We start from the raw sequence: 26,492 nt of genomic DNA, 5'->3' as shown, positions 1-26,492 counted from the left end.
AAAGGAGGAAGGAACTGAAATTTCAAACTCATCACACTGGGTTAAGACAGTAAAATGTTCAGGGTGGTTTAGTGCAGATGTTTTCTAGGAGAAGATGTCCCTGTTCGGGTGCCATTTGTAGCAATCTGAATTGCTGCTAGCATAGTCCAGGGTAAGGAAGAAAAAAGGACTTTTGCATAATATCCACAGATGTTTTATTCAGCCACGTGGTGAGATGTTCAGGTCCCAACATCCACACACTCACTTTTTCTCACTTTTTCTCTACCTGGGGGCTGACCCTGGTCTCTGGGGGGTACAAAGATGAGGGCCAATCAGGGAATAAGGAAGGAGTGGCTCAAGAACATCGGAACAGACATAGGAACAAAGGAAGGAGCCAATAGAGTCTAACAGCTTTTTGAGGGAAGCTTCTTCTGTTTCCCTAAACCAGGGAATGCCTCCCCAACATCTCCACACAGTATAGAAGAAATGGTGTTCAAAGTGAAACCAAATCCTATCTTCATATATACAGTGATAGACTCTGAGCTTGCTGAGGTTGTCTTTCAAGGACTGAAGGGCTTTTTATTATAATGCATATATTGTTAAAATATCAATTCATGGATAATAGAAAAAAATTCTAGAAAATTGATTGCTATGTCATTGTATTACAAGGACCTCTCCAGGCCAAGGCAAGCATTTCATTTAGCAGCACATTCTCTGCAGCAGCAGCAGCAGCAGCAGCTCAGCACTGAGCACAACATATCTGCTGTGAGCCCAGCAGCTACCTGAACCAGTGCTGCCTGCTCTGGGGCCTCTGTGTCATCCTCTCAGCTGTCCAAAGAGCTGAAATGGCAACGGTGGATTTTCAAATTCCTGACCTCCAAAACACCCTTCTTTTTAAATTGGAGTTTAACAGGCCTTGTCCAGCAAGACCCGAAGTCTCAGCAGTTTAAAGATTAAACAAACAACAACATCCAGCTGCCCTTCCCCTTGGCAAACAAATCCATGGTTTAATGTGCTTTAAAGTAAAAAAAAAAAAAAAAAAAAAAAAAAAAAGCAAGAGTTATATAATTTACAACATAACTGCTTAAAAAATTGATAGATTGATTATCTTGAAAAATTGACATGATTATAGTTGAATTTTCTTCCATAAGAGAACAAGCCATATTGTACAGCTAAAAATAAGGCAGGATAAAAATCTGTATATGGTTCTGGGTGGTTTTTTTCACATTTTATTCACACTTTGAATCTGGTTCTTCAGACAAGATGATGAGGTTTAAGCCATTGCTAGTTACAATGTATGTGTGGACAAACACAAACTATTTTTATAGGAACAAATGTATAAGAAATTACTTTGCTGTTGATGCTGGAGTGGTTTTCCATTGTGGTCTGTGCTTGACTGTGAACTGACTGTTATTTCCTCTATGAAGGGCTGCTTCTGTGCCTCACTGCATCACCACAACCAATAGAAACTGAAAGCCCTAAAACCTCTCTAGGCTGTGGGAGCTGCAGGAGACTTGTTTCTCTTTTATCCTTTTCTGACGGAGATTTTGCTCTTCTCAAAGTAAGGAGAGGCAGAAAAATGGATATCTTACAGAAGGCAGTGGATTTCTTCATCCGCCACCGGACCACTCTGAGTTACAGCATCGTGTCCCTGCTGACGGCTGCCAGCGAGCGCGTCTTCTCACATGTGGTGTTCAAGTGTCCCTGCAACTCTGAGAACCTGGTGTATGGCTATTCCTTCCTCTTAGCACCTGCCTTTGTCCTCTTGCTGCTCGGCTACATGATGAACACCAGGACATGGCTCCTGTTTACAGGCATCTGCTCTCCAGAGAAGCATCCCCAATACTGTTCCTGGCGAACCTGGGCCCACTTCTGCCAGCTGTTTGTGCCAATGACAGCCAAGGCCTCGGTGGCCCCGCTCACCTGGATAGCGGTGGCCCTGCTCGGAGCCAACTTCTACGAGTGTGCAGCCAGCGGGAGCAACATGACAGCACAACTCTTCTGTAAAAATAAAGGAAATTACAGCCAAGAGCAGCTGTACAAAATGCCCTGTGATGAGGAGTTAGCAGCAGCGATGTCAAGTGTATGCCTCAGCTTTCATGCACAGTCGCAGGTAAAGCCTCACTGCTCTTCTCCTCACACTATTGGGAGGCTTCAACCCTGGCTGCTCAATGCATAGAGGTGCCTGCTGGGAACTGTAAGCAGTCCTTCTCCTCATGTTATATAATATCAGGTACCAAAAGTACACGACTCGCCAATATTCATCGGCAAAAAAGCAGCAACAGAAAATAAATGGGTGCATTTTTACAGTACTTTCTGGTTTTGCATGTTTGCATGGTAATGGCTTGGTACTGTCATTTACAAAACCTCATGGACAGGAAACCAGCCTACAGAATGGGACTTTGCACAGCAAGTTTTCTTCTCAATTAACTTAGACATGGTTTGAGTTCTTCTCTTTCTCTACTTTTATGTCTTTGAATACCTCAAACTTCTGCAGGTAGGCATTAGTTGAGGGGAAGCTGAGATCATTAACACAGGGGGGAAGCTGATGTCCCCTTGCAAGATAATGGTAGCAAGGAGACATCCGGAAAGAGAAACAAATAAGAACAGCTTGTTTGACTATAAATCTCAATGCTTGAACCTCTTAATAATTTCACACTTGTATTCTAGAAGAATAGTTAAAATATATATCTGTCTTGTTAAAGTTTCTTGTGCTGAAAACAAATTGCATGATCAAAACAGTAACACTTGTGGATTGTTTTTTGTTTGGTTTGTTGGCAGCACTGCAGTTTTGTTTCTACATTTGTGTGGATTTTGTCTTAACTCCAGTAGGAAAACCATGTTTTGCAACTTTTTCTCAGGAAAACATTAAGAGTTGGTTAAGGGAGTTAAGTTTATAAGAGTTAATAATAAGTTCCTGTTTTGTACAAATGCCTATTAAAACAAAAATGTGTTTTTATTTGTTAAATACTTAGCATACTGCTTCTCCAAAAAAGGGGACAAACTCTATACCATTGATTTTAGATAGGATAAGAAGGGAGAAAAAACAAGGAAGCCTGACTGCTACTGACATTGCAGTAGAAACTAAAAGAAACATCCAGTCAAACAAAAATAGGAAAAGTGTGAGGGTATTTTTATTACTGACCACTATTTTTAATATCCAATCTACTATCAACAAAATTAAGAACCAAAAAGAGCACAAACTCCTTTTCGTTTAGCACTCAATACTTTTTCCTTTGAAGAAAAAGTCATCCTGGGGTAAAAGAGCATGTTGCAGGATCTCTGCCTAGAGCTTCTAGCTAAGTACCCCTGAGTAAAGGAGACACCAGCAATTACTAGGACACTTGCTTTTGATGGCACCTCTGAGACTTGTCTAAGGGTGTTAAAATGAGCTATAAAACAAGCATGAATTCTCATATTCAATAGTCAAATCTGTGTCCTGCCTACAACACATACAGGACACAACCTTTCCTCTGCATTGTGCAAAAACTAGCTGTTTTTGCAGGCTTAGACATCAGGGAGGGTAACTACATTCCACGAGAACCTAGCCAGCAGGAGCTCTGATTTGCAGCACAAAGCACACAGAGAGATTCTTCACCCTTTGTACCATAAATGTGACCACAACTGCAGAAACTGATGGTCAGTATCTTGCCTTAAAAGTTAAGAAAGCTGGATATAACTGAGTAAATAACTTCCGTCCATCTTCTCTTTTTTCGGTATTCATCCTTAATCTGACAAGATCAGCTGAGGGGTGTAGAGGGTCTGTATGTCTGTCTGAATTGCATGCATGGGATCCCCTACTTTGGCAGCAAGCAGACAGTTACATGCACTCCAGGGTGTCTTTGTTTACAGTTTTCTTATTTTTTCAGTGTTATGTTCTGTACTCCCACATATGGCCATGCAAAACCACCAATAACCTATATATCCTTTTTTCAAGCTGATAGGATGGTTCCTGATAGCCGTCATCATGGCTCTGGCACTGATTTCAACATGTGTCACCCACTGCTGTTCCCCTGTCAGCTATCTTCAGTTCAAGTTCTGGAAAACTTACTCAAGAAAAGAACATAAACTCTTTGACATCAAAGCCAAAGAGCGTGCAACCAAGCTAGCAGAAAGAAATACAAATTGCTTTTTTGAAGCCACTGACCCAGCACCATTTCCTACTCCCAGCAACGAAGACTGGCAGAAGGTTTCAGTCTCGTACACCTTTAATTCACAATCGCAGTATTACAGCGTGTTACACAAGTATGTGAACACCAACAGAGGCAACGACGCTGAATTCCAGGAAGAAGGTCAGGATCTCAATGTTATTGAATTTGTGGATGAAGCCCAGCCAAGCGTTTCAGGGTTGTAATGAAACAAATCCTTTGCCATGCTAGCAGTCTTTTAGCCCTACTGATATAAGAAGAGTCTTATTCTCTGCTCTTACTGAAATCTATGCAAGCTGAAAGTGAAAGCTAATAGTTGTAATCCTCAGTAGATTTACTTTTTGCTTAAGTACATTTAAAAGGCAGTTTTCTTATGTTGTTGTCCATTGAGAAGAGTTGTATGTAAAATAATCAGCATCCACAAAGGTATCAGCACATGTTATGTCAAATTATTACCGATACCTTAAAAGCACTTGACAGGTGGAGTGACAACACCAAACCTTATCAAAGAGACAAAGATAGGAATGGAAGATTTGATCAGAAATTCAGCTTAGGTTTTTAGCTCTCTCTTTAAAATGAAGCTTTCAGTGAAGCTTAGAGCAAGCTGTAGATTAAAAAAATTAGCTTGTCTTGAGGGGTTAGGCTCATGCATAACATAGTGGTGTAGGTGAAGCTTTTATATTAACAAGCATTAAAAGTGCATTCATACACTTAAGGACATTAAAAATCTGCAATCCGTATTAGCAAGTAGTAATATTCTTATCAAACAACATCTTAGTATAATAAATAAAGATACAAGTTTTGAGTGAAGAAAAATAAAGTTCATTTTTGTCCTGAAAAGCTGTTGTTTAATAAGAGAGCATTTTATGTGGGAGCAGCTCTCTGGCCACAGAGAGCAACACATAATTTTCCCAGGCATTGTCCTGGGCAAGGCTGTGAGAATATCAAAGAAAAGAATGATAAAGAATTCTTATCTTCACTTGCTGCACCTGTTGCTGTAAACATGTGGAATGTTATGTTTATGGAGATTTGTTTACCAAAGGGTGTTTCCTTAATTAGCCAATGGTGATGGTGTTTTAATTAAAGGACCAATTAGGTCAAACTGTATTGGACTGTCTGTAAGGGTGATGAGTTTCTTAATTAGTATAGTATAATGAAGCAATTTATCAGCCTTCTGGAATCATGGAGTCAATGCTAATTATTACCCGGCCGGGATGCCATGCTATGACAATTTTAGATATGTGAGTCAGATCGTTTGGTCCAGGCTGTCCATTTACTTCTCCCAGAAATTCTCTCTTTCTACACAATAAATTCAAAAATCATTCAGACACGCAGGCAGGAAACCCAAGAATTTATTTGTTTACATTCATTTTGCAAGGAAGGAAGAAGGGGAGAGCCTATTTTAACTAGCTGAATATAATGAGTTTGAAGCTTCTTTCTCAGTATAAACTAAAAATATAACACATGAAGGCAAAACAAGATTTAATTTTCATGTAGAAAAGAATTTTTTAAACATCACAATCACTTATTTACTCAATGCTCTTTTCCTTCTGAGAAACTTGATGATTATGGAGTGACAGTGCAGGGGCTGACCTCTTAGAGAGCATCTCTGTAGAGGAGGGCCTGGTGTCTGGGTGGATGGCAAGCTGACTATGAGCCAGCAGTGTTCTGGTAGCCAGGAGGGTCACTGGTGTCCTGTGGTGCATTGGGAAGAGTGTGGCCAGGTCAAGGGAGGTGCTCCTCCCCCTCTACTCAGCCCTGGTGAGGTCACATCTGAAGTTCTGGGCTCCTCAGTACAAGAAAGACAAGGAGCTACTGGAGAGGGCCCAGCAGAAGGGCCACAAAGGTGATTTGGGTCTGGAGCATCTCTCTTATGAGGGGAGATTGCAGGAGCTGGGCCTGTTTAGTCCAGAGAAGAGAGGATTGAGAGAGGATCTCGTTAATACCTCTCAAAGGTGAGTGGAAAGAGGAGGATGCCAGACTCTTTTTCCTGGTGCCCAGTGACAGGAGGAGGAGCAATAGCTACAATCTAAAGCACAAGCAGTTTCACCTCAACATGAGAAGAACTTTACACTGAGGGTGACAGAGCACTGGCAGAGGCTGCCCAGGGAGGTTGTGAAGTCTCCCTCTCTGGAGACAATCCAGACTCACCTAGATGTGCTCCTGTTGGGACCCAGGACATTTCTCTGGCTGCTCTGGGTGATTTGAGACCCTGGCAGAGGGCTCAGAGACCTTGGCACAGAGCCAAAAACACCAGTGGTTTCAATTTTAGTCCATGGAAAAAATTACCAACTTTGTGTGAAGATTTACAAGCCACAAGAGTTTGAGTAGAATGATAGTTAATTTGTCACAGGGTAAAAAAGTAGAATTTTGGGGATTTAGAATGGGGCTTCAAGAGGCAAGATGAAGGAATCTGGGCATGTCCTGTCCTTCTTCTCCTTCTTCTTGTCCTCCATCTTCTGCTGAGATGATGACACTTTTTGATTGGTTTAGAGTAGAGACAGACTAACATAGGTGATAGGTATTAGAAAATTATTGTAAATAATGTACACATAGTTCTCTGTATAAAAAGTTAACACCACCCCAAGGGCAGTCAGTGTGCCACAGCCCAACCTGCTGGACAGATTTCACAGGTCAAAGAAAAAATGTAATAGATAAGAAAAATAAACAACCTTGAAAAGCAGAACTGATGAATCTCGACTTCTTCTTTAGTTGCAGGGCTGGGAAAAAAAAGACTTTCTAATACCTTGGGGGTCATCTCAACCACAGAAAACCGAGATGTTCCTGTGTCACCTGCTGTAGGTGACCCTGCCCTGTCAGTGAGGTCAGACTAGATGACCTTCAGGGGTCCTTTCCAACCCTAACAGTTCTGTAATTCTCTAAGAAAACAAGGACAGTTATTCACTTTCAAGATAATAATAATTTTTAAAAAGAGAATATTTGGTTAGTGTTGTTGGAAAAAGTAAAAATGGCCATTGTCAATAAACAGCCTTCACTGTGGTCAGCCACCTGTACATCTCAACCAGCAAAAGCCCCACTGAGGGCTCTTGTACAGGCAGTGAAATCAGACAAACTCCACAACACATTTCAGCTCTAATTTTAAAAAAACAGTAATAATAATTTAAAAAAAAAAGAAAGACGGGGAACCTTATTACTGGTTATAACATTTTCTTACATGTACCTGTTGCCACTTCTTACTGGTAGCAGGTAACAGCAGCTAGGCTGAGACCAAGGCTGTGTAACAAATAATTTAGTTTTTGTTCCCTTCAAAATTGCTCACTTAAAGTGCCATTCTGCTATGCCATCACTTTACCACACCATTAAAACAAACAAAGGGAGAGAGATTATCATGAGGACTGTACAGGTCTGGTGAGAATGAACCCAAGGTAAGAGATGCCCTCATTCAGCATGATGAAGATGTAAACAGACTGAGGGAAAAATAGGAGAAGAAGGTACAAAACACAGTGATAAAATTAGAGTTAACTTGGGGCTACACTGACCTTAGTTGTTACTATTTTGGTTTAAAAGTGTTTTTATGAGAAGAGGGTAAGGTAGCTTTGTGGGTAGTGTGCTGTGCTAGGACCTGGGGTTTTGTCCAAACCTTATCCAGACATCTTGCATTACACCAAACAACTTTAAACCTTTCCTATAACTTGGGTTTCTCTGGGGCTGCTCCTTCTCTACTTCACAGTCATGTTGTGGTAACAAGTCCACTGCCAAGAGAAAGATGTTCAAGAGCTGGTGGTGAAAGCCAGGTAAGAACAGAAATCACGACCACCAAACCAGTTGTGTGGCAATCTCGGAATTTTATTTCAAGTTTCCTTAGATGGGTACAGGTCCACAATAGCTACACATTAAATACATAATGCTTTGTTCATTTTGGTCACAAGATCAGTGCTCTTGGAGAGAAGGCTGATGTGGAAATGCCCATAGCTTGGTGAGACACAAGCACCGCTGCAGTTGTCAGAGTGCTGCAGCCTGGAGGAGTGTGCACAGGACTGAGCAGGCGTGCCAGCAAAACTGCATGTGGGACCTGAAGAGCTGGAAAGAACACCACCAGAGGCAATGAAGACCCATACCTCCCTGATTTCAAAGACAGCAGGATGTCCAGTGTGGAGGACAATGAATGGCAAAGCATCACACATCAAAACATGCACCTGTGAGCGAGACACTGCATACAGTAATGGCAGCAGAGAAATCCTTTGTGGATAACCACACACAGCCAGGGAAATAAAGCACCTCTAGCAGCCATGCTTTGAAATATTACTGACAAAATGGGAAAAGGTCATCAGCTTTACCTGAAAACAACTGGTATACAGACGAATATTTAGCACACACTAAATACTGAGATAAAACTTCCATCAAGCTCGAGAGCCTGGGTATGTGAGAGGGAAGGGCAGATAATTTCAATCTTTTTTACTGATATCTGTGCCACAACAATTAACATTGCTCTCTCCTGCCCTGCCCCTCCTATTTGCTGCCCTGCTTTCTTCACCTTTCAACCAGCTGACTGGTGCAGCTGACTCAGCAAAGCCACTTTTACCCTGTCTTCTTCTAAAACAAAAGACACAAAATATCCCCAGGCAAAGGTTTCTCCCAATATTTCTTTCATTTGTTCCTTGTGTGCCTTCTGTCTTCCGGCTTCCTTAAAAATGTGATTCCTATTTCTGTCACAGCATCCCCCTTCAGCCTGTCCTGGAGGAAGGAAACTTCTGCTGCTAAGTGAACCTGGAAAGAATCAGGTCTGATTAGTTAAGCAAAAAAATACCCGGTTTTCCACCCTCCTAATGAGCTTTTTTCTCTCTCTCTTACCACAAGAGGACCCCCTTTCCCAGATTTCATAGGAAACAGATATCTAAATTGTTTTAAAATAGCTTTCCCAACTAAGCTAATACAAAGGAAGTTTATTGACACTTGAATTTATATAACACATTACTCTTCTCCCCAGTGCTTTGCTTTCTTCTGAGACCCTAAATTGCATACTTAATGATTTTGTGATCACAGAATTTCCTAGTCTTGTACTAAGAGTTATGATATAATACTTTTATTACCTAGTCTTGTATCAGATGCTCTGATTCTGAGACTGATGTATGTACATAACACCACAGGGTTGAGTTTTTTGTCTCTTGAAATATAAGATCTATGCCGAATCCGATGTTGACAAAAAACATAAAGCAGCCCAAAAGTAATCTCCCTGAAGAAGCTCTACAGGTCAGAAATTTTCAAATTGTGCTCTTTATTTATTTCTTTGCAAAACATTAAACTTAAGAACAAAATTTGGATTGCCATCTGATACACTTCTGATGCTTTGGTTTTAACATTATGCTCATCCACACTTTGTTCTCACTTTCAGCAGGTACCACAGTAACCTGAGACTATTATTTATCTTGAGGTATTTGGAAAGAATCTGGAATGACTATTACTGGCTACAGCAGGGAAGTGCAGGGAAGTGTGATAGGGTCCAGGAGCAGTGGAGGAACCCTACATGCCCCTCTGTCCCTCCACTTTAAGTGTTACCTGTCTTCCTGATCCCACCTGGCTTCTGCACCCAAGTCAGCCACTGAACAGACTGAAGAGCCAGGCAGGGACAGTGTGGAGGTGAGATAATCCCATGTGCTTCTCTACCTCAGGATCCAGGATCAGCCTTGTCCTCTTTTATCTAGATATAGACATTTAACCTGAGAGGTTAAACAATACTGTATTTCCTACTTTTATCTGAACAAGTGATTTTGTTTTCCTGTGCTTCTGTGAACTAACAAAGAATGGAGAAAACAGATGCGCACTTCTTTACCATTTCCAAGGCACCTCGAATCACCCCACAGAGGAGGTTACAATAGCAGAGTGACGCTCGTTCCGCTGGCAGCTCCTCCACAAAATCCACCAGTGGGTTTTTGTCCAGGATTAAGGAGAATTCATTCCCTGTGACACTATTGCAGCTCACACTAGGGGTGACCCCAAGATACATCTTGAAAGCAACCTGCAAAAGAATGAAATTCTGCTGCTTAAATGTGTTGCGTGCAAACCAGAGGTGAAATTTTAAAAAGAAGCATCCTGCAGACCAATTTCACCCCAGGAAATAAGGGGGGAGAGCCAGACAGGCTAGAAATCAAAGTACATTTGTCTCTTCTGTGATCAGCTTGAGCCAGCAATGCTAATCTAGAGCTGTGTGATGCCCCAGGAAAACACAACAGAGAGCTGCTCTTCTTTGAAGTTCCTACATTTACAACTCTACACAAAGTGGTTTTACTGTTATCACTCATCTGCTTTCAGTCATGTCATACTCCCTTGGGACCATTAGCATCTATATTAGGTCATTCACTACCTCACCAGCAACTTTTATAATCACAGCTCAAGGTCTCCCACAACTCTGATCTCTCCATCTGCAGTCACTTCAAAGAACAAACAGCCCACCGAAACACAAGGCTTCCAAGACTGCAAACTTGGTCACACAGAGCACTGCCTGCTGTCTTCCCGCGCCGGGTGGATGCTGCTGCGGATGTGCCACATCTGGCGTGCCAGCGCTCTGCAGCAGTGACATCACGGCGCTATCTCGGCAGGGCGGGGAGAGCCGGGTGCGCCTCCTCGGGCAGCTCTGTCCCGCCGCACGCCGCTGCCGACCGAGAGAACCGGCCCGGCTTTCGCCTCCCCAGTGAGTACCAGGGATGGATGCGTTCCAAACAATCCTGAAGTTCTTTATGAACCGGAAAACCGCCATAGGTTACAGTTTTATGGCGCTGCTGACAATGGGAGGTGAACGTGTGTTTTCTCTTGTTGCTTTCAGATGCCCTTGCAGCAACGAAAACTTCAGGTACGGTTTGGTATTTCTCTTCTCGCCTGCTCTTGTTTTGCTGGTTATTGGATACTTCTTGAACAGCAAGACCTGGAAACTCTTTACAGGCTGCTGGGTGAATCCCAGGAAAATATTCCCCAGAGGGAATATCTGCCATTTCTTTTACGTCTTTGGACAAATCACTTTAAATGCTCTGGTAGCCCCAGTGATGTGGCTGTCCGTGGCTTTGCTCAACGGGACTTTTTACGAATGTGCCATGAGTGGTTTGAAAAATCCTGCCTACTTACAAGCAGTTTGCCACAGCAAATCGGAGAGCTGCTTTGAAGAGCTACACAAGGTAGCCTGTGACAAAAGCTCCCTGCCCTTTTCAGAGAGTGATGAACTGAAAAGAACACTTCAAGCACAGTCCCAGGTAAGAAAAGTGATAAACAAAAAGCATTACTGTACTGCTGCTGTGATTTATCTGTGGAAGATCATGATGTCAGAAGTTTTGTTAAAACTGTTGGCTTCATGTAAACAATGTTTTGGCATACAATCAATCCATCTTTTGGTTCACTTTGAGCTGTTACATATTTCTTAGGGGCCCTCACTGATGGCGGGGCCAATAAGACTAGAAAACCTAAAGCTTTCTTCCTGAATGGAGATTGCTCTAAGGAGGGAAAAAAACCAAACCCAACTGGATTGTTTTGGAGGCTGAAGTAACAGATATCGCTGCATTAAAGGGGTCTGTCCTATTCAAAAATCTATGCCACACTCTCCTATTTTAAATCATTGTGATAACTGTAGGTCACTAACAGCAGAAAAATAAGATTAGTGAAATATCTTTTGGCTGCTTAAATAATGTGCTTCTATTTGTGTTCCTCTTTTTTGTGATGACAAATGTAAGCATGTTTTTGTCCTGCTTGGAGGAAGTGAGAAACAATAAAGCAAGCAGATCATGCAAAGCTGAGATCTTACTACTTTCTACAGTATTTGTGCAGTACAGTTTTGCTCTCTGCATTGTAATGCAAATAAATTCAGAGGCAAAAATTCAAAACAGTGGAGAGAATAAAAAGAAAGCTACAGAAAAGGGAAAACACTCTGTGGAGCCAGCAAGTTTTTGTCAGGAATTGTATCCATCTGGAGCAATTTCCTTTCCAAGAGCTGGTTTTATTTTTAAGTCCTCATGCAAATAGGACAAAGACTGCACTGCAGACAAAACAATTTGTTTGTTAGTGTTAGAAGGCAACAACAGATAGTACTTGAGACTTTAGGTTGCATGTATAGGAAATACTGAAAGACCAGGGATTCAGTATTAGCATGAGAATATATGAGTTCATTTTCCAAGCTGCAAGAAAGTGAAAAACTGCTAAAAAAACCGATTTCTCAAATACCCATAAAAATCGCTAGTCAGTACAAAGTGATTGGGAAACATAAAGGAAAGCTCTAACTATTGTTCTATACCAATTCCTAAGAATAGTTTTTTGTCAAACTTCTCTGTTTCACAGACTTCCCTGAAGAAACTTTCTATATTACATCAGCTAAACACAGCTTTTTACTGGTGGGTTTTTTTTTTTTAACATCAGTGCAAGAGTTCACATGAGAGTTCACTCTCCATATCATCACCATTGGAGCATGGGAAATCAGTTCCAGCTCTAAAGCCTCTGAGCCCTAGAATATTTGTCCCACACTGGAACTTTTTCCAGTGTTTGAAAACAAGTTTGGTTTTTTTTTAACTTGTCATAATGGATTAGACAAGTAAAACTTGTCTTGGCCATTGGCTAGGCCAGTGGTACAAGGCAGGAAAAATTGTGCTCACACTGCTGCTCTTCTTAGGGGAGAACATCCCACAATAACCAGTTCGAGCACATTTTTCCATTCTCTGCCCTTGCTGAGGAAGTAATTATGGAAGTAGCTCTTTGAAAATGTTCTTGACAGAATTTCATCCACATCTGAAGCTGCTACAGAAAAAAGGAGTTGAGTGATGCTGGTTAATTATGTATTTGTTTTGTTGGAGGATTTTTCTAATAAAAAGAAGTCAGAAAACAAAACATCTAACAGTGGTCACAGTTTAAAAGGCTGGTTGATCTGGAACAAAAATTACTTGCCCTTTTTGGTTATGTAGTTCTTCATGATTCAAAATTAGTAATTCTTGTTGGGTGGTTTTATGTAATGCTTTCAGGAGTTAGAAAACACTTCACTCTTTACCAAAGATACACCAGTATTGAGAAGCCTCTATTCTGATGGATTTACTCGTTCTCTTCAGTCCTGTCTTGGTTTGAAAAGAAAGGTGTCACCTAAGGGAGGCAGGAGGCTTCCTTGAAATGGAAAATGTAAACTCCCTCCCTCTGAATTATTATAATTTTGAAATTAAGGGGCTCTCAGGAAAAGATATCGGAATAGGAATAACAGTTCTTTACTAGGAAAATTAAAAATAAAAAATTATTAGTACAAGAAAAGAAAAGAAACCACTGACAGAGTCAGAGTACAACTTGACACCCTGTGGGTCAGGGTGTTGGTAGCAGTCCCATTAAATGGTGGCCGCAGCCCTCCTGCAGCGGCAGGTGTGGTTCTGTTGAAGCAGTGATCCTGTACAAGGGTGTAGGTTTTCTCTGAAGGTCTGGTGGTAGTGTAGATGGGCTGGGTCTTCCCCTGGGTATCCAGTGGGGAAGACAGTTGGTCCTCTGGGAATGCAGTGGGAAAGGCTGACTGTGATGTTCCTAATTTCAGATTATATCCAGGTAGGAATGCTTGGCTCCTCCCCTGGGCAGAGCTTCTCACAATGGGGTGCTGTAATTTTTATTAGTCATGCAATGGGACCCACTGGCCCATGAACAGCAGATATCTCCCTGAGGGAGGATTGGTTGTGGAAGAGATAAAGAAAACTGCCCAATTAACAAAAGATAACTGCCCCACCTCTAACAGATGGGAATAGAATACACATCCCCATTTCCAACCTAAGACAAGTCCCCATACGGTTGTCCCACTAACATCAAGGCCAGCACCAAATGCAAACAAAGTGTGGTCAGAAATTTGTGATTCAAGTAGCATTTAGTAGCATTTTCACTTGGGTCTTTTTAACCTGAAACTGATTTCTTTTGCCTTCCCAGATTTTAGGCTGGTGTGTGATAGTTACCGCAGCTCTCCTCTCCCTGCTAACCACTTGCTGTGCCAGCTGCCAGTCAAAAGTCAGCCACCTCCAGCTGATGTTCTGGAGAGTATATGAGGGGACGGAGAAGGAGCAACTGGAGCAGATTTTCCAGCTGTATGCCACCAAGCTGAGCGAGCGAAACCTGAAGTGCTTTTTTGAAAACAAGGAACCAGAACCCATTTCCCTGCCAGCTTTCCAGGCATGGGAAGATGCTTCCCAGCTCCACTCTTTCAGCAGCAGCAAACAGCACTACAGCACGATTCACAAGCTAGTTGAGGAAGGCCAGAAAGGAACCAGTGAGGAAAGAGAGACAATGCTGGACCTTGCGGACAGAAGGGAAGTACCATAGAACAAGTATATTTTCAGCTTTTTTAAATATCTTGTTAATAGGTATATTTCTATCTGGTTTCATCTCCACATTTTTTTCACAATGGCCTCTTTCTTCTTCATCATGTTTCCTCCCAGTTAGTTACTTGCTCCAAAAGGATGGAATGAAATTATTTCCCTACACAAGTGAAAAGGCTACAGTACTCCACAGCACCCAGGGTTCACATCACTAGCTCAGCATCAAGAGCTCACAGTACAACAAAAGGAGTAATGGCTTCTACAAGAGGGTTTTAGCAATATGCTATGTAAAATGTGCTAAAAATGCTATGTAAAATAGTGTGCTTGTCCTATGTAAATCTAGAGACTGTCAACAAGTAAAGTCATTTAAAGTGTGTGAATATAATAACAAGATTCGTGTGTCTTTCTGACAGCCAACACACAGAAAGTAAAGGTTTTCTGTCCAGGTCATTTCCAGGCCAATTGCAGGTACAGCCTTGTTTTGAGCCACCAGCGATGCCTCAAGGCTTCTCTGTCTTTGGATATTTTGCCTCTGTAGAACATCTCCCTGTTATCTGCTCCCAGTCTAGACTTTTTCTTTGTACGGATATAAAGTTCTAGTTTTCAGCAAGTTTCAGGCACTGGGTGCAGCCTGTAGTGCTCTGTAATATTGTTGTTTCTGGGCCTGCAGCCAGTGTACAACAGAAGGCCTGGAAGGAAATTCCACTTTTTAAGACAAGAAAATATTTTTGCAGTAAACTGACTTTCATTTTTTTGAATATCCTTGGAAAACTTGGTGTCTGGAGCAAGAAGAACCAGTAGGTGAGGCAACTGCATGGTCAGTGCCTCTGACAAACACATTTCACCCCAGAGCCCTGTGCTTTACGTCACTCACTTGGAATTCATCACATGGCTCAGGGTGGTCAGAATATTTGCAAATGCTGTATAAAAGGAGAACAAAATTACTTTCCCTGGGGTTGCTGGACAGGCTTTGGTGCAGCATTTTATTGCCAGTCTCTCTGAGTCTGCAGAGAATCATAGTTTTGCTGTGCTTGAATCATGCTCTTCTCAACAAACCAGGATATCCTGCCCAGCTGTTCTCATACTCATTTGGTTTCTCCAGCGGGTAAAAACATCTATATACAGACCATCACTCTTTATGAAATAAAACACAAGCGCTAATTCAACTCTCTGCTTAGAATATTCTTCTTATGTTTTTAAGAACTTGTGACCTTTGAGACAACGTTTTAAAGTTCTTTCATACCAGATGACCCACTTAGCAGCATACTTAAAACATGTTATATGCTTAAATGAGCCTGCTGCTGCTGAAAACACAGATGCAGCACTGCCAAAATGAAAGTCACTACAGCAGATGTCTGACACTGTGCCTGGCACATAGACCAACCATTTTCTCCCCAGGAACCTCTCCTGGTACAGCATCTACCTACTTCCAGGCTATATGACCCCTCCTATTTCTCTGGTTTTATCTTTCCTCATGAGAACTGCCCCAACTTCTTCTGTCCAGCCCCATTTCAACCTCCTCCCTGCATACAAGGGGAGATAGAACACCTCCTAACAGGACAGCCCTGCTGCCTGGGCCAAACTTCCCTTTCTAAAACTGTCTCTCCACCTCTTTCCTAAAAAAATCAAAGTAAATAGGGATGCGATGGGGAGGACAGCAAGTAGATTAATGAATTGATCAAAGAAATACAGGAAACAAGTAGGTTGAGGTAAAAATAAGGACTCCAGTGTGATATAATAGCTGGGACATGGAGGCAAAAGCAGAGCTGGTAGAGGGACAAGTAGGAGGACAGAGTGATCCCACTTGGAGCTTTTGGTATCCTCTTTTCCCTCAGAAGAAAGCTTAGGGCTCTGCACCTGAGTAGCCCAGGCCATCTCAAATGGCAGCACTTCCCAGCCCTATCTTGTGCTTTATTGTGGAGGGGCAAATCCAAGATGAATTTCCCTCTCCTCCTCCTTGCCTGCTTCATGTTTGCAGGTAGCTCATGTTGAGAGTGTCTCCACCCCTGAGAGCAGCTGCTGAACACTTTGTGCTGCAATGTGTGCCTGGTAGGAGCCCCTCTCTCCCTGATCCCCATTCCCAGGGCTGTGTGACTCTTTTACCAAAATGCCTGTGGCTTAATGCAATTTCCATGTGGATCCTAGAATACTTCTACGAAAACAGACTGAAATAACAGCCAGTTTGACCCTCTGTTTTCAACTGGTATGGGTTTGAAAAATTTAACTTATTCCTTCAAGGGGCTATTGCAAAAGCTGCTTTCTATCAACATTGTTACTGAATCCAGCAGCTACCATGGCAGCTCAGAAAGAGACAGACTATTGTCAACACTGTCCAAAACAAACTGGAGAGAGACAAAAACACCCAACAAATAAAACCAAACAGCAACAAGATCAACATTTTCTGCTGGAAAATTTACATTTTGCATTAATTCTGATACCCATCAAAATAGCAGTGTACAAGAAAAAAGAAACTTCTGTTCAATCTTCTGTGCTCTGTCTCTTGGTTTAGTCTTTAAATCTCTTAGCTCTTCCTCCACTACACATCTGCTGCTCCATCAAACTTGAAGTGTTTGTTATAAGAATAAAGACTTTTCAACCATGCTAAGCCCTCATATGCTCTCAATTTAGTTTCAGCTGTACTTTGCATTATGTTATGATGCATCTGTCCAAATTCTATTGTTAAAAATTCTTGTGTAAAAGACAGCTTGCATGAAAACTATGCAAAAGAAGTAGCTGGTTTGCAATGGAGCACCAAATTAAGGCCAAAATGCAAAGTTGTAAACTGAAAATTATGAAAATGTCTTGGCAGCAACAATAATTTAAGTACATAGATAAGCAAATCAATGAATATAAAAGATTTTTTTCTTAAAACCAGGCTATAACTGAACAGCAACTACTTTAAAACTACCATTTACAGCTTCTCAGAGCATAAAACAAAGTTTTTTTCAGCCTTAGTGACTCCAAAAGACTTGAAGGTAAAATGAATGAGGTGGTTTAAAATATGCATCCCATAAATCTGTCTTGTTTTTATCCATGAAATGGAAGAAAAAAGAATATCTGTTTAGACACATACATAGGCTTGCCAGCAAAATGATGCCCATATAAAGTAAAACCTCACTTTTGAAAACGTTGTTTACAATGCTATGACATTATACATTGCTTAATGAGAAAATAAGATCTAAGCAGTTTGAATTAAAAATGTATTCTCTGCCCTTTCTCAAAAACTCAGTCAGTATTCCATCTCTCTCAAGCAGCAAGAATAAAAATCGTTAACATTTTGATGGTGTTTAAACACAGAGCACCTAGAATTACTGAAATATTTAGGAAGTCACTAATTTTCGGTCCCTCTACATACTACTGGGGACTTCTCACATCCAAACTTTTTATGCAAAAGTCACGACACCAAGTAAGTAAGTATGGACTGTTAAAAAAATTGAAACCATGATTTCAGACAACATAATAGCCAGATTAATGAAGGACCAGAATTCATCTGCTTAAAAGGGGAAAGGCAGCCAAAGTAATATTTCTGCTAGCATACTTTTCATTCTTAGTATTTTTCCAGCCAGTGTTTGGAAAGAGGAAGATACATTAAAGGTGTTGCCGTCTCTTGCTGATTCCAAACTTGTCTTCTGATCTTTTCTTTACTCTCCACAGTGCAGCACTTCAATGTCCTGTTTACTGTCTACCACAGTAGGTAAGCTGCTTATGCATTTCCCTCTCCCTGCTGAGATCTGAAAACCAACATTTACCAGCTCCATAAATTCTGTCAGCCTCTGTCAGACCTTCCAACTGGCCATAAATCAATATACAGGGACCTTGTGTGGCAGCACCTTCCATGACACAGAGAAGGACTTTTCCTGTCCCACAGCTCTGGGCAGGGGGTGACATGGCTGGATTACCCCATCCTTTGTTATTCCCCTTGAGGGAGCTCTCTTGAAAGACCTCTGGAGATGGTAATTTCCTGTGTTCACAGGGTACTGAGTGTCCACAGTAAAGCCCATCTCTGCAGCCACTGCTTTTCAGGAACAGAACTATCCTTAGGCACTGCACTGTTTAATCCAGCAGTGGAGCCTGTGAGCCAGCACCAGCTTGCTGTGGACCAGAGGGTATTGACCATACCCTCTGGCTGCTTCCACCACTGGCACAGACCAACACCTCCTGGTGCTAGAGAAGGTAATGTAAATATTAGATCTAAAACCAGAAGCTGTTTTTTGCAACTCATTTGATCAGATCAATTACATCAAGGTCCTCTGAGGAGAAATTGAATTAAAAATTTGATTTTGCAGGATTATAGAGAAAAATTATCAAAAAACCCCTAATCCTCAGTTATACTTAGATCCAAATTCTGAATCCCATCTTCAACATTACTTTTTCAGCTGGACTTTGTTCTTAATATCATTCCTCAATTGGTTTCCATTTCTAACCCCAATTGCCAGAAAGCCTACTTTCGCATGTCCTGTTTCATCTCTTTTTTAATTCAATCCCAACTGTAGCCCTGCCAAGTCACAGGACCAACATGAGAAGACAGTGAACACCATGGGAACTCAGTGTAGAAGGGCTCAGTTTGGCTCCCCATCAAACCTTGTTGGCCCTTCTCCAGGCCAGTATAAGTTAGCAGTAAAGCCCAGGGTTTGCAGCCTGAGCTAGTGGTGGAAGTTTTAAGCCCCCAGTCACTGCTTTAGGTGCACCTTTCCTCCAGTATTTATTTCTTAATCTGGGAAGCTGGCTTTGTAGTTCTCATTTTATATTTTTTTCCTTTTGCTTCATCTCTTTCCATTTCCACAGGGAACACCCACAGCCTGATTTTAGACTTCTTTGTTTTCCAAAGAACTGAAGGATAATAGCTATGTTAACAGGTGGTTTGGCTTTACCTACTTGAATTGCTGAACTGCCTTAATTACTTTAACTTTGAACTGGTTTTACTCATCCTCAAACAGATTTATACCTCTGAAGACTTAATGCAGTTAAGTATTTAAGCACTTTCTCCTGGCTGGGAACACTCCTGCTGAAGAGTTAAGGAGATCATGTAAACAGCTTCATGATTCTGAGCTAAAAAGTTTGATAGAGTATTTGCAGCTCCTTACTGGGTCACTTTAGACATGTTTTGTTGATATGTGTCTCAAACAAATGTGCTTGAAGATTATTTAAAACTTGTTTTCCCAAAGAAATGTGAAAATACTACTGTCTATATCACATTTTGCCTCAGAAATGTTATACTCCTACTACAGAACTCCTTTTAGTTTGCTAAAAATAGTCTTTCAAAGGGACAGCGTGTGCTTTAATGTTTGTCCCAATCATTCCAAGTAATTTTTTACTTCTCTTAAAAAGTCTCTTTGGAAGTATAAGATGCAGAGAAACAGTGTCTTTTTCCATTGTTAATTTCTCACTGCACTTTGCTGTTGAATACTATGTACTTAAGAATGAAGGTTCAACTGCAATAATGCATTTGTAAAGAAGGGAACTATGAGGAATAAAACCCAGAAAACCAAGTATCTGACATGTATGTGAAAATAAAGTACCAATACCAGCTGAAGAAGAATGTAAAAGTGAACAAAAGTTTGATTTTGCAGCCTGGTATAATATTTTAAATCAGGCAGTGTATTTTAAAACAGTGATTGAAATGCTGCTTGTCTCATCTGTTTCATTCAGCTGTCTTCACCATTTCCAATGGATCTCTACCCCAGCTCAGCTGCTTACTGGGAGCCACTTTGTTATGTACTCTTATTTAAATTTCTCTTTGAATTTCCCTGGAATTCTAACTTGCCAGTGGGGGCAAACGATCTTTAGAAACCTGTGTCTTTGTTGTCTGACAGAAGTGTGAACAGCTACGCAATAAAAGGGAAATTTCCATCAAAGTGAAAGTACATGCTCTGATTTTATCTTTTTGATTTTATTATTAGATTTGTGGGTTGTCAGGAAAATGTTTCTCTCATTTTCCTTTTTTACAGTTCTTCTTTGCTACCACTGAGATTGTTAATTTTGCAGAAAATCTTGCACCTTATTCTTAATATTAAAATTTTAAAGTTAAAAGATATCTAAGGTAATTATGGCAACGATGAGAAGAGACAAATGGCAGAAGCAAAAATATCAAAGTTTAACATCTGTATGAGACAGTTAAGACTTATGCTCCTAGGAAGAGAAAAAAGGAAGGGAATACATAATTTTAAGCTAAGATCACTGAATCTGATGACGCTTTAGAAAATGCAAATCTCATTTACCTGTGCAATCATGTCTGCTGTTTCAGAGTAACTACGGCACTTTTTCACAGCTGAACGAGCCAGAAAGTCATCAATCAGCCTTATGCCAATGCTGTATCCCCTGAGGAGGAAACAAGGAAAGGCAACATTGTGAATGGGGAGCTTCTTTCCACCTGCCATCTCCCTAATGCGTCTCTTGCGCTTCCTCAGCAAAACAGCTGCATGATCCTAATTGAGGGACTTAATGACAACACATTTTGCTGGTCTACATTCTTCTTTCTGCCACATTTTACAGCACAGTGGGACTGCTGTTCCTGTAGTCATTTGAGGAATCATACTTCTTTAAGCTTGATAGTCCTGGCAAGGATGATATGAATTGTCTACACAGTTTGCACATTGTCTATACGTATGCCCCAATCCTGGGCACCCTTGTTGCAGCATTCAGGTGCCATAGGAAATGCACTCACACCTGATCTCTTTCACTTTCTCCTCTTACCACTTCACATCATTTATCATTTTTCCTTCACAATTATCTGTTTGTCTTCTTTTCTAATATGTTATCACCCTTCATCTAATTAGCTGACAAAAAAAAAACCTCCAGAAGTTGTTAGTTAACACATGTTACCAATAGGTAAAGGCTGTATAAAGGTAGGGCATTGGAACCTGGCTCCAGCCTGTGACTCAGGCTCAGTAGAAGGGAACTATGGGAGAGGGACTCGGCTGGAATAAGGGTAGAGAAACGTGAGAGATGAGAAGTGAGAGATGTGAGACGTGCTGTGGGAGTGCCGCATATCCACATCCTGTCTGCATTGTGGTGTGTGGTGGTTGGTTGACTTGGGCTTGCTGTGCCTTAAAACTGTAAACTGGTAACAGGTTAACTGCTTTAAAAGGCTGGGGTTTTGGCAATAAGGAGCACTCCGTTGTACCTGCCTGGGGTCCCTGCATTGCTCATTACCACAACAAATGCAGGGTTCTTGTACACTGCCATGTCCATTTTGTATTTAAAATACTACAATTAAAAAAAAAAAAAAAACCAAACAAAAAGGGATGGTAGATAATGGAATTTTTATAAAATAAATATTCATTTAGCTCTGACACATTAACAAAGGTCAATAACTTCTTAGTTTGCAAAACAGCTGTGACTCCAAACATTTTCTGAAAAATGGAAAAACATTGACACAAACTTTTTATAAGAATGGGTACTCATCTCAGAAATGTTTTCAGGAAATTCTTCATTCCCAGTTACGTGGATTTTGGCAGTGTCTGCTTTGTTTTGGAGGCCCTACACACTCAGTGAAACAGCCTGAACTCTGTGGAGTTTCTTACTGGTTTGTGTACAACATCTTTGGCTAGAAGACACTGAGCTGATGACAAGACCAAAGAGTGGATTTGGCAGTGTGAAGATTAAAATTGCAGTATGTCATGTGTCTAGAAACAATTAAATATTTATCTATTGCCTAAGTATCAATAACATTGGCAAATGTGTCATCAGCATTTAGCAAGGTATGTATTAGTGACATACAAGACTACTTAGATACATTTCAACTTTTATGCCCTAGATTTGCAAAGTCAAATTAATAACAGACTGGTAAGCAGCTACTTGGCAACTGTATAGTGAAAAACACCCTTCTCACTACAGACTATATATGTACACAGAGAGGGAGAGAGATAAGTACACTGTCCCCACCTGTCACAGGCCTGCTGAGATGTGAGGTTTCTTTGTGAAGCGGGGCTGTTTTATAATCACAGAAGTAAAGAACACGTTGTTTTATTGAAACCTGTCATTATATGATTAAGTCTCCCTCAAAACAAAAAGATTTTATAGAAAAAACTGCAATAATGAAAACATAAGGAGCAAAATCTGTCTCCACATCTTCTAAAACTGCTGTCTAGTAATTTCTGCCATGACATCATTGATGAAGCCAGTGCATATTTTAAATGTATGATTTTCACCAGATCTGAATGAGAGGTGAATACAAAAAAGTATCTGAGGGATGTTATCCCATATAAGTTTGTGAATAAATTACTTTTCTTTTTCCCAAACAATGATTTTTTTTTTTAATTTACTCTCGTGGACAGTTATTGGACTACAGCTAGTTTGCAAACTTTCAAGTTAATAGTAAAGTGGTAAGATTATTCTGTCCACTGTGATTTCTGTAAATCCATTTTACATGTCCACTTTGCCCAGAAATATAAGCCTAACTGTTCTGCCAAAGGCCTTACTCCATGTTCTTGTTGACCAGCTAAAAAGCTGTTTCTTGCTGATTCTCCATTATATTGTTATTTTTATGGCAGCAATGCCTAGGAATCTCAGTCAGGATGACAGGGCTTGTAAACATTGGATCTTCATTTCCAAGATCCATGTAAAAAATTCACCTTCATTGACATTTTGTGCCATCTCACTCATTGCTGTATGGTCTTTTAAAGGTGAGAGGCTCATTTGTCCCTAAACCAGTGAGGGTTATAGGATATGAAATTTACAATATTATATTAATAATTAGCATAACTAGAGGATCAGCAAGGAACAAGTGTAAGCTATGAAAACAATCCTGACACTTTTCCTCAGAAAATTAAAAAGCTAATTGTTGATCTTAATTCACAAATTAGTGTTGTTTCTGTTGACAGGATATTGAACTTTTCCCTGTCTTCTCTATAACCAGAGACAGAATGCTGGAACTTGTGAGATGATAAACAAAAAGCTGAAAGGTAATATATATGTAAACAAACAGCATTATGGATAAAACTGAACATTTAAAGCAGTACTTACATTCTATCTAAACAGGCATTGACATCTTCATCTTTTTCATACTCTTTGCACAGCTGGGCTACCAAGGCCCCATATGTGAGTACAAAAAGTTCTCTGCTCTGTCAGAAAACAAGAAAATCAAAAATGAAGCAAGATAAAATCCAACCCTTCCATGTTTTAAAGCTGCTTCTCATTAAAAGCAAGTAAAAAATAATATTTAAATTAATAAAAAAATTTTTGTCCATGGGTGCATAATCGCTGAAATCCACATTTCAAGCATGACAGAATCTATATTGAGCCCCACTTGAGTTTGTAAGGGATTTTGGTTGTCATAAGTACGATTTCTTGGTATACTCAGAGTTACTATTATCAGTCATTCTTGCATCTTGAGTGTATGTAAGCTGGATTGACAAATTCTGTCAAGTGCCATCCAAGAATAATAACAAACAGCAGCAGGAAAAGAGGCAATGAGCTATTAATCCTTCTGCAGTTGCACAACAATTCACAAAGGTAGAGTTGATATGAGTCAAATCATTAGCTGCTTTCTCTAAAAAGTAAAAAGTAGATAAAAAATTAGCTCAGAATAATTAAAAAATAGTATAATTCAGGACAAGGGTAAAGAATAACAACAAGATGAAAGGGATGGTGAGGATTGCAGCCCCCATGGAACATGGAGAGGAACTGAAGATGCCAAAGGTATATCTCTGCGCTGGTCCTTCCACAAGCACTACTGTGGGGTCTGCAGGTGTGCAACAATTTGGAGGAGAGTTTCCTTTTCTCCCTGCCCTGTCAGATCACATCCATGCACTGCAGAACTGTCTGTCTGTATTTAGCAGGAGAAGCAGCTGTCCTTTAAGTTAGAGATTGGGTTGACTCTTACTAAACTTCTTGGACAGCAATTAATTAAAGTGCTATAGCCCTCTGGCATGTGGTCAGATCAGTGCTGCTTTTTTTCTTTAGCCTGTGGAAAAATAACAGTGAATACCAATAAAAACAGCAGAACAAATCACACTAGCAAAGTAAGAACAGCTGGGTGGAAAGTTCTGCTTCCTTTGCATCAGAAGTTTGGAGTTTAATCAGTGTTGCTGTTTTAACAAGTCTGTTAAAACTGTTCAAAATCTTAAGCAGAATCATTTTCCAAACTCATTTTAGTGATAACTCCTGTTTAAAAAAATTTTCTACTTTTGGCCAAATTCTCAGTAACAAGTTTTCAATGGAGTAAATGGATGCCATACAGGTGCTGTATTACTTTGCTATTATTGTTCAGAAAAAAGTTTCTGTTGCAACAAGAAAATTACCTCAGAGAAACTTAAGCATAATAGATCAATGTAATCAAATTTATCAGCCACATTTGCAATCCATTGGAATACTTTTTGTCTGTAAACTTAGGTATATTAACTGCAATTTTATTACACTCTTCTATTTGTTTTTCAGTGGAGACCCTCTGTCCTCTTTTCAGAAATTGATACAACATTGTCTTAAAGCCTTCAGGAATTTTTCCACTGCCCAGTTCCTGTCAAAAATCACCATTCACCATAGAGAAAGCCCTAAGGCTCTTAACTCCTGAAGAAAGGTTTGTTTGGAGTCAAACTATTCAAGCATAGAACAGAGATCTCCTTCTCTCTGTGTTTCATTGAATGGCTATCTAACCACAGAGGTATGTAAACTTACCTGCCATTTATATCTTAGACCATAAATACTTGAAGCACTTAGACTTCTGTTTCTGAACAGATTGCAGTCTCAGAAACTTTGTGCCCCTCTTTCCCAAGCCTGTACAGAATCCCAGCAATAGGAATAGTAGCCATAAATGCTGCCAGCAGCTCTTCTCTTGTACCACCAATCTTACCCTTATACTTTCAGTATTTTCAGATTGTTCAGAAATAGGAGAGTATAAAATGCATCAATAAAATAATAAGTTACTCTTTCTCCATGCACAATCTTAATAACACATTACAAAAATCTCTTACTATTTTGTGGTTCTCTTGCTTTCTTCCTGGTGACCGAGACATGCTGCTTGTGTAACTCCTGATGTATTTGATTGTCAGTTTATATCTTTTCTTCCTCAAGCAGCACAGTCTTCTCTCAATCCTCTTTCTCTTCTCTTTTCTCCTCTCTGCTCCTCTGTCTTTTGCATGAGATGTGTTTGCTGCAGTCTGTAATGCTGCTGATGCTCCTCCTATTCTCTGCATGCACTGAGCCCTTTGGGAGGAATTTGACTGGCAACAGATCTGCCACTGTCCACAATATAAATAAGCACTCTGTCCATAGGAATGGTTTGTAATCAAATACACAGCTAGCACACATGGGAAGTCAAACAGAACAGGTCTCACATTTATAGGGACAGTAAATTTATTTTGTTGTTTCTATCAGACTTTGGTGTTTGGAGAGCTAACAAAAACTTCAGCTCTAAAGAATAAAAACACAATTTCAAGATACTGCTGTACAAGGGAAATGAAAATTGATTGTTTTCAATCTAAAGAAGCTATAGTAGTCTGCCAACTCTTACTGCTGTAGCCTGGAGAGTTAATATCTGCCTCAGTTGGGGAAGTGTGGCTTTTAAGGCGCTGCTACCACCATGTTTGTGTAAAGCTGCCAGGGCAGATTGAGAGAGCTCAGCTTCCCAGAGGAATAAATTCTGTACCTGTACAGCTGCCAGCTTGAGCAAATGGCACTTTCACTAACCATGTTCCTAAGGGGTTTATAGAATTATTATTCTCTCATTCTTAACCTCTTAGAGCCCCTATTTCTTAATATCCTTGCAATGAACATCCAGGCTTAGTTCATCTATTTTGCCCTGTGGTAAATTTGGCCTACGTGGTAGTTTTGATTTGCAATGAACTTCAGTGATGGTCACTGGTGAATTTAGAAATTAATCAGGTAGTTGTCATTACTTATAGGACTTACCTGCACATACATTCCAACTGAGTCTTCTCAGGAAAGGAAATAAAAACATATGGCCTCCTCTGAATGTCATGCTGTTATTTAATTTCTGTTAACTAATAGATCCAGTGCTAGAATACAATTACATATATTTACTACTACAGATACACAGAAGGCATTCAGATGTGATTGATTTGAGATAAGGAAGATTATTTTTTAAATGGTAGTTTAAAGTTATGACACAATTCAACCAGGAAAAAAAAGGATTTTCAGTTTT

General features: G+C 40.3%; 3 protein-coding genes across 3 annotated transcripts; 2 read left to right on the top strand and 1 right to left on the bottom strand.

The window, feature by feature from the left end:
* The first annotated feature begins 1,558 nt into the window (after positions 1-1,558).
* Positions 1,559-4,333, top strand: LOC132070687 (calcium homeostasis modulator protein 6-like). The gene is made up of 2 exons (XM_059467673.1): positions 1,559-2,092; positions 3,917-4,333. The coding sequence occupies exons 1-2, from the start codon at positions 1,559-1,561 to the stop codon at positions 4,331-4,333; spliced, it is 951 nt and encodes a 316-aa protein (XP_059323656.1).
* Positions 4,334-8,022: 3,689 nt separating this feature from the next.
* TRAPPC3L (trafficking protein particle complex subunit 3L) lies at positions 8,023-25,524 on the bottom strand. The gene is made up of 5 exons (XM_059468163.1): positions 25,303-25,524; positions 23,357-23,454; positions 20,611-20,710; positions 9,919-10,104; positions 8,023-8,855 (listed from the first exon to the last, which is right to left on the bottom strand). Exons 1-5 carry the CDS (start codon positions 25,522-25,524, stop codon positions 8,736-8,738), a joined length of 726 nt encoding a protein of 241 aa, XP_059324146.1. The 3' UTR covers positions 8,023-8,735.
* On the top strand, positions 10,740-14,783 carry CALHM5 (calcium homeostasis modulator family member 5). Its single transcript, XM_059468162.1, has 2 exons — positions 10,740-11,329; positions 14,007-14,783. Exons 1-2 carry the CDS (start codon positions 10,790-10,792, stop codon positions 14,394-14,396), a joined length of 930 nt encoding a protein of 309 aa, XP_059324145.1. The 5' UTR covers positions 10,740-10,789; the 3' UTR covers positions 14,397-14,783.
* Positions 25,525-26,492: the final 968 nt, after the last annotated feature.

This window comes from Ammospiza nelsoni, chromosome 3 (assembly GCF_027579445.1).
Source record: "Ammospiza nelsoni isolate bAmmNel1 chromosome 3, bAmmNel1.pri, whole genome shotgun sequence".
NCBI classification, from domain to species: Eukaryota; Metazoa; Chordata; class Aves; order Passeriformes; family Passerellidae; genus Ammospiza; species Ammospiza nelsoni.
This window is presented reverse-complemented; position numbering and strand designations above follow the sequence as displayed.

Excerpts from the sequence above, each read along its gene's own strand:
- LOC132070687 (XM_059467673.1), top strand. The coding sequence starts at position 1,559 with ATGGATATCTTACAGAAGGCAGTGGATTTCTTCATCCGCCACCGGACC. Across the intron at positions 2,093-3,916 it reads GCTTTCATGCACAGTCGCAG|CTGATAGGATGGTTCCTGAT; the intron begins GTAAAGCCTCAC and ends CCTTTTTTCAAG.
- CALHM5 (XM_059468162.1), top strand. The coding sequence starts at position 10,790 with ATGGATGCGTTCCAAACAATCCTGAAGTTCTTTATGAACCGGAAAACC. Across the intron at positions 11,330-14,006 it reads CACTTCAAGCACAGTCCCAG|ATTTTAGGCTGGTGTGTGAT; the intron begins GTAAGAAAAGTG and ends TTGCCTTCCCAG.
- TRAPPC3L (XM_059468163.1), bottom strand. The coding sequence starts at position 25,524 with ATGCAGAGAATAGGAGGAGCATCAGCAGCATTACAGACTGCAGCAAAC. Across the intron at positions 10,105-20,610 it reads CAGCAGACATGATTGCACAG|GTTGCTTTCAAGATGTATCT; the intron begins GTAAATGAGATT and ends ATTCTTTTGCAG. Across the intron at positions 8,856-9,918 it reads TTCGAGGTGCCTTGGAAATG|GTTCACTTAGCAGCAGAAGT; the intron begins GTAAAGAAGTGC and ends GATTCTTTCCAG.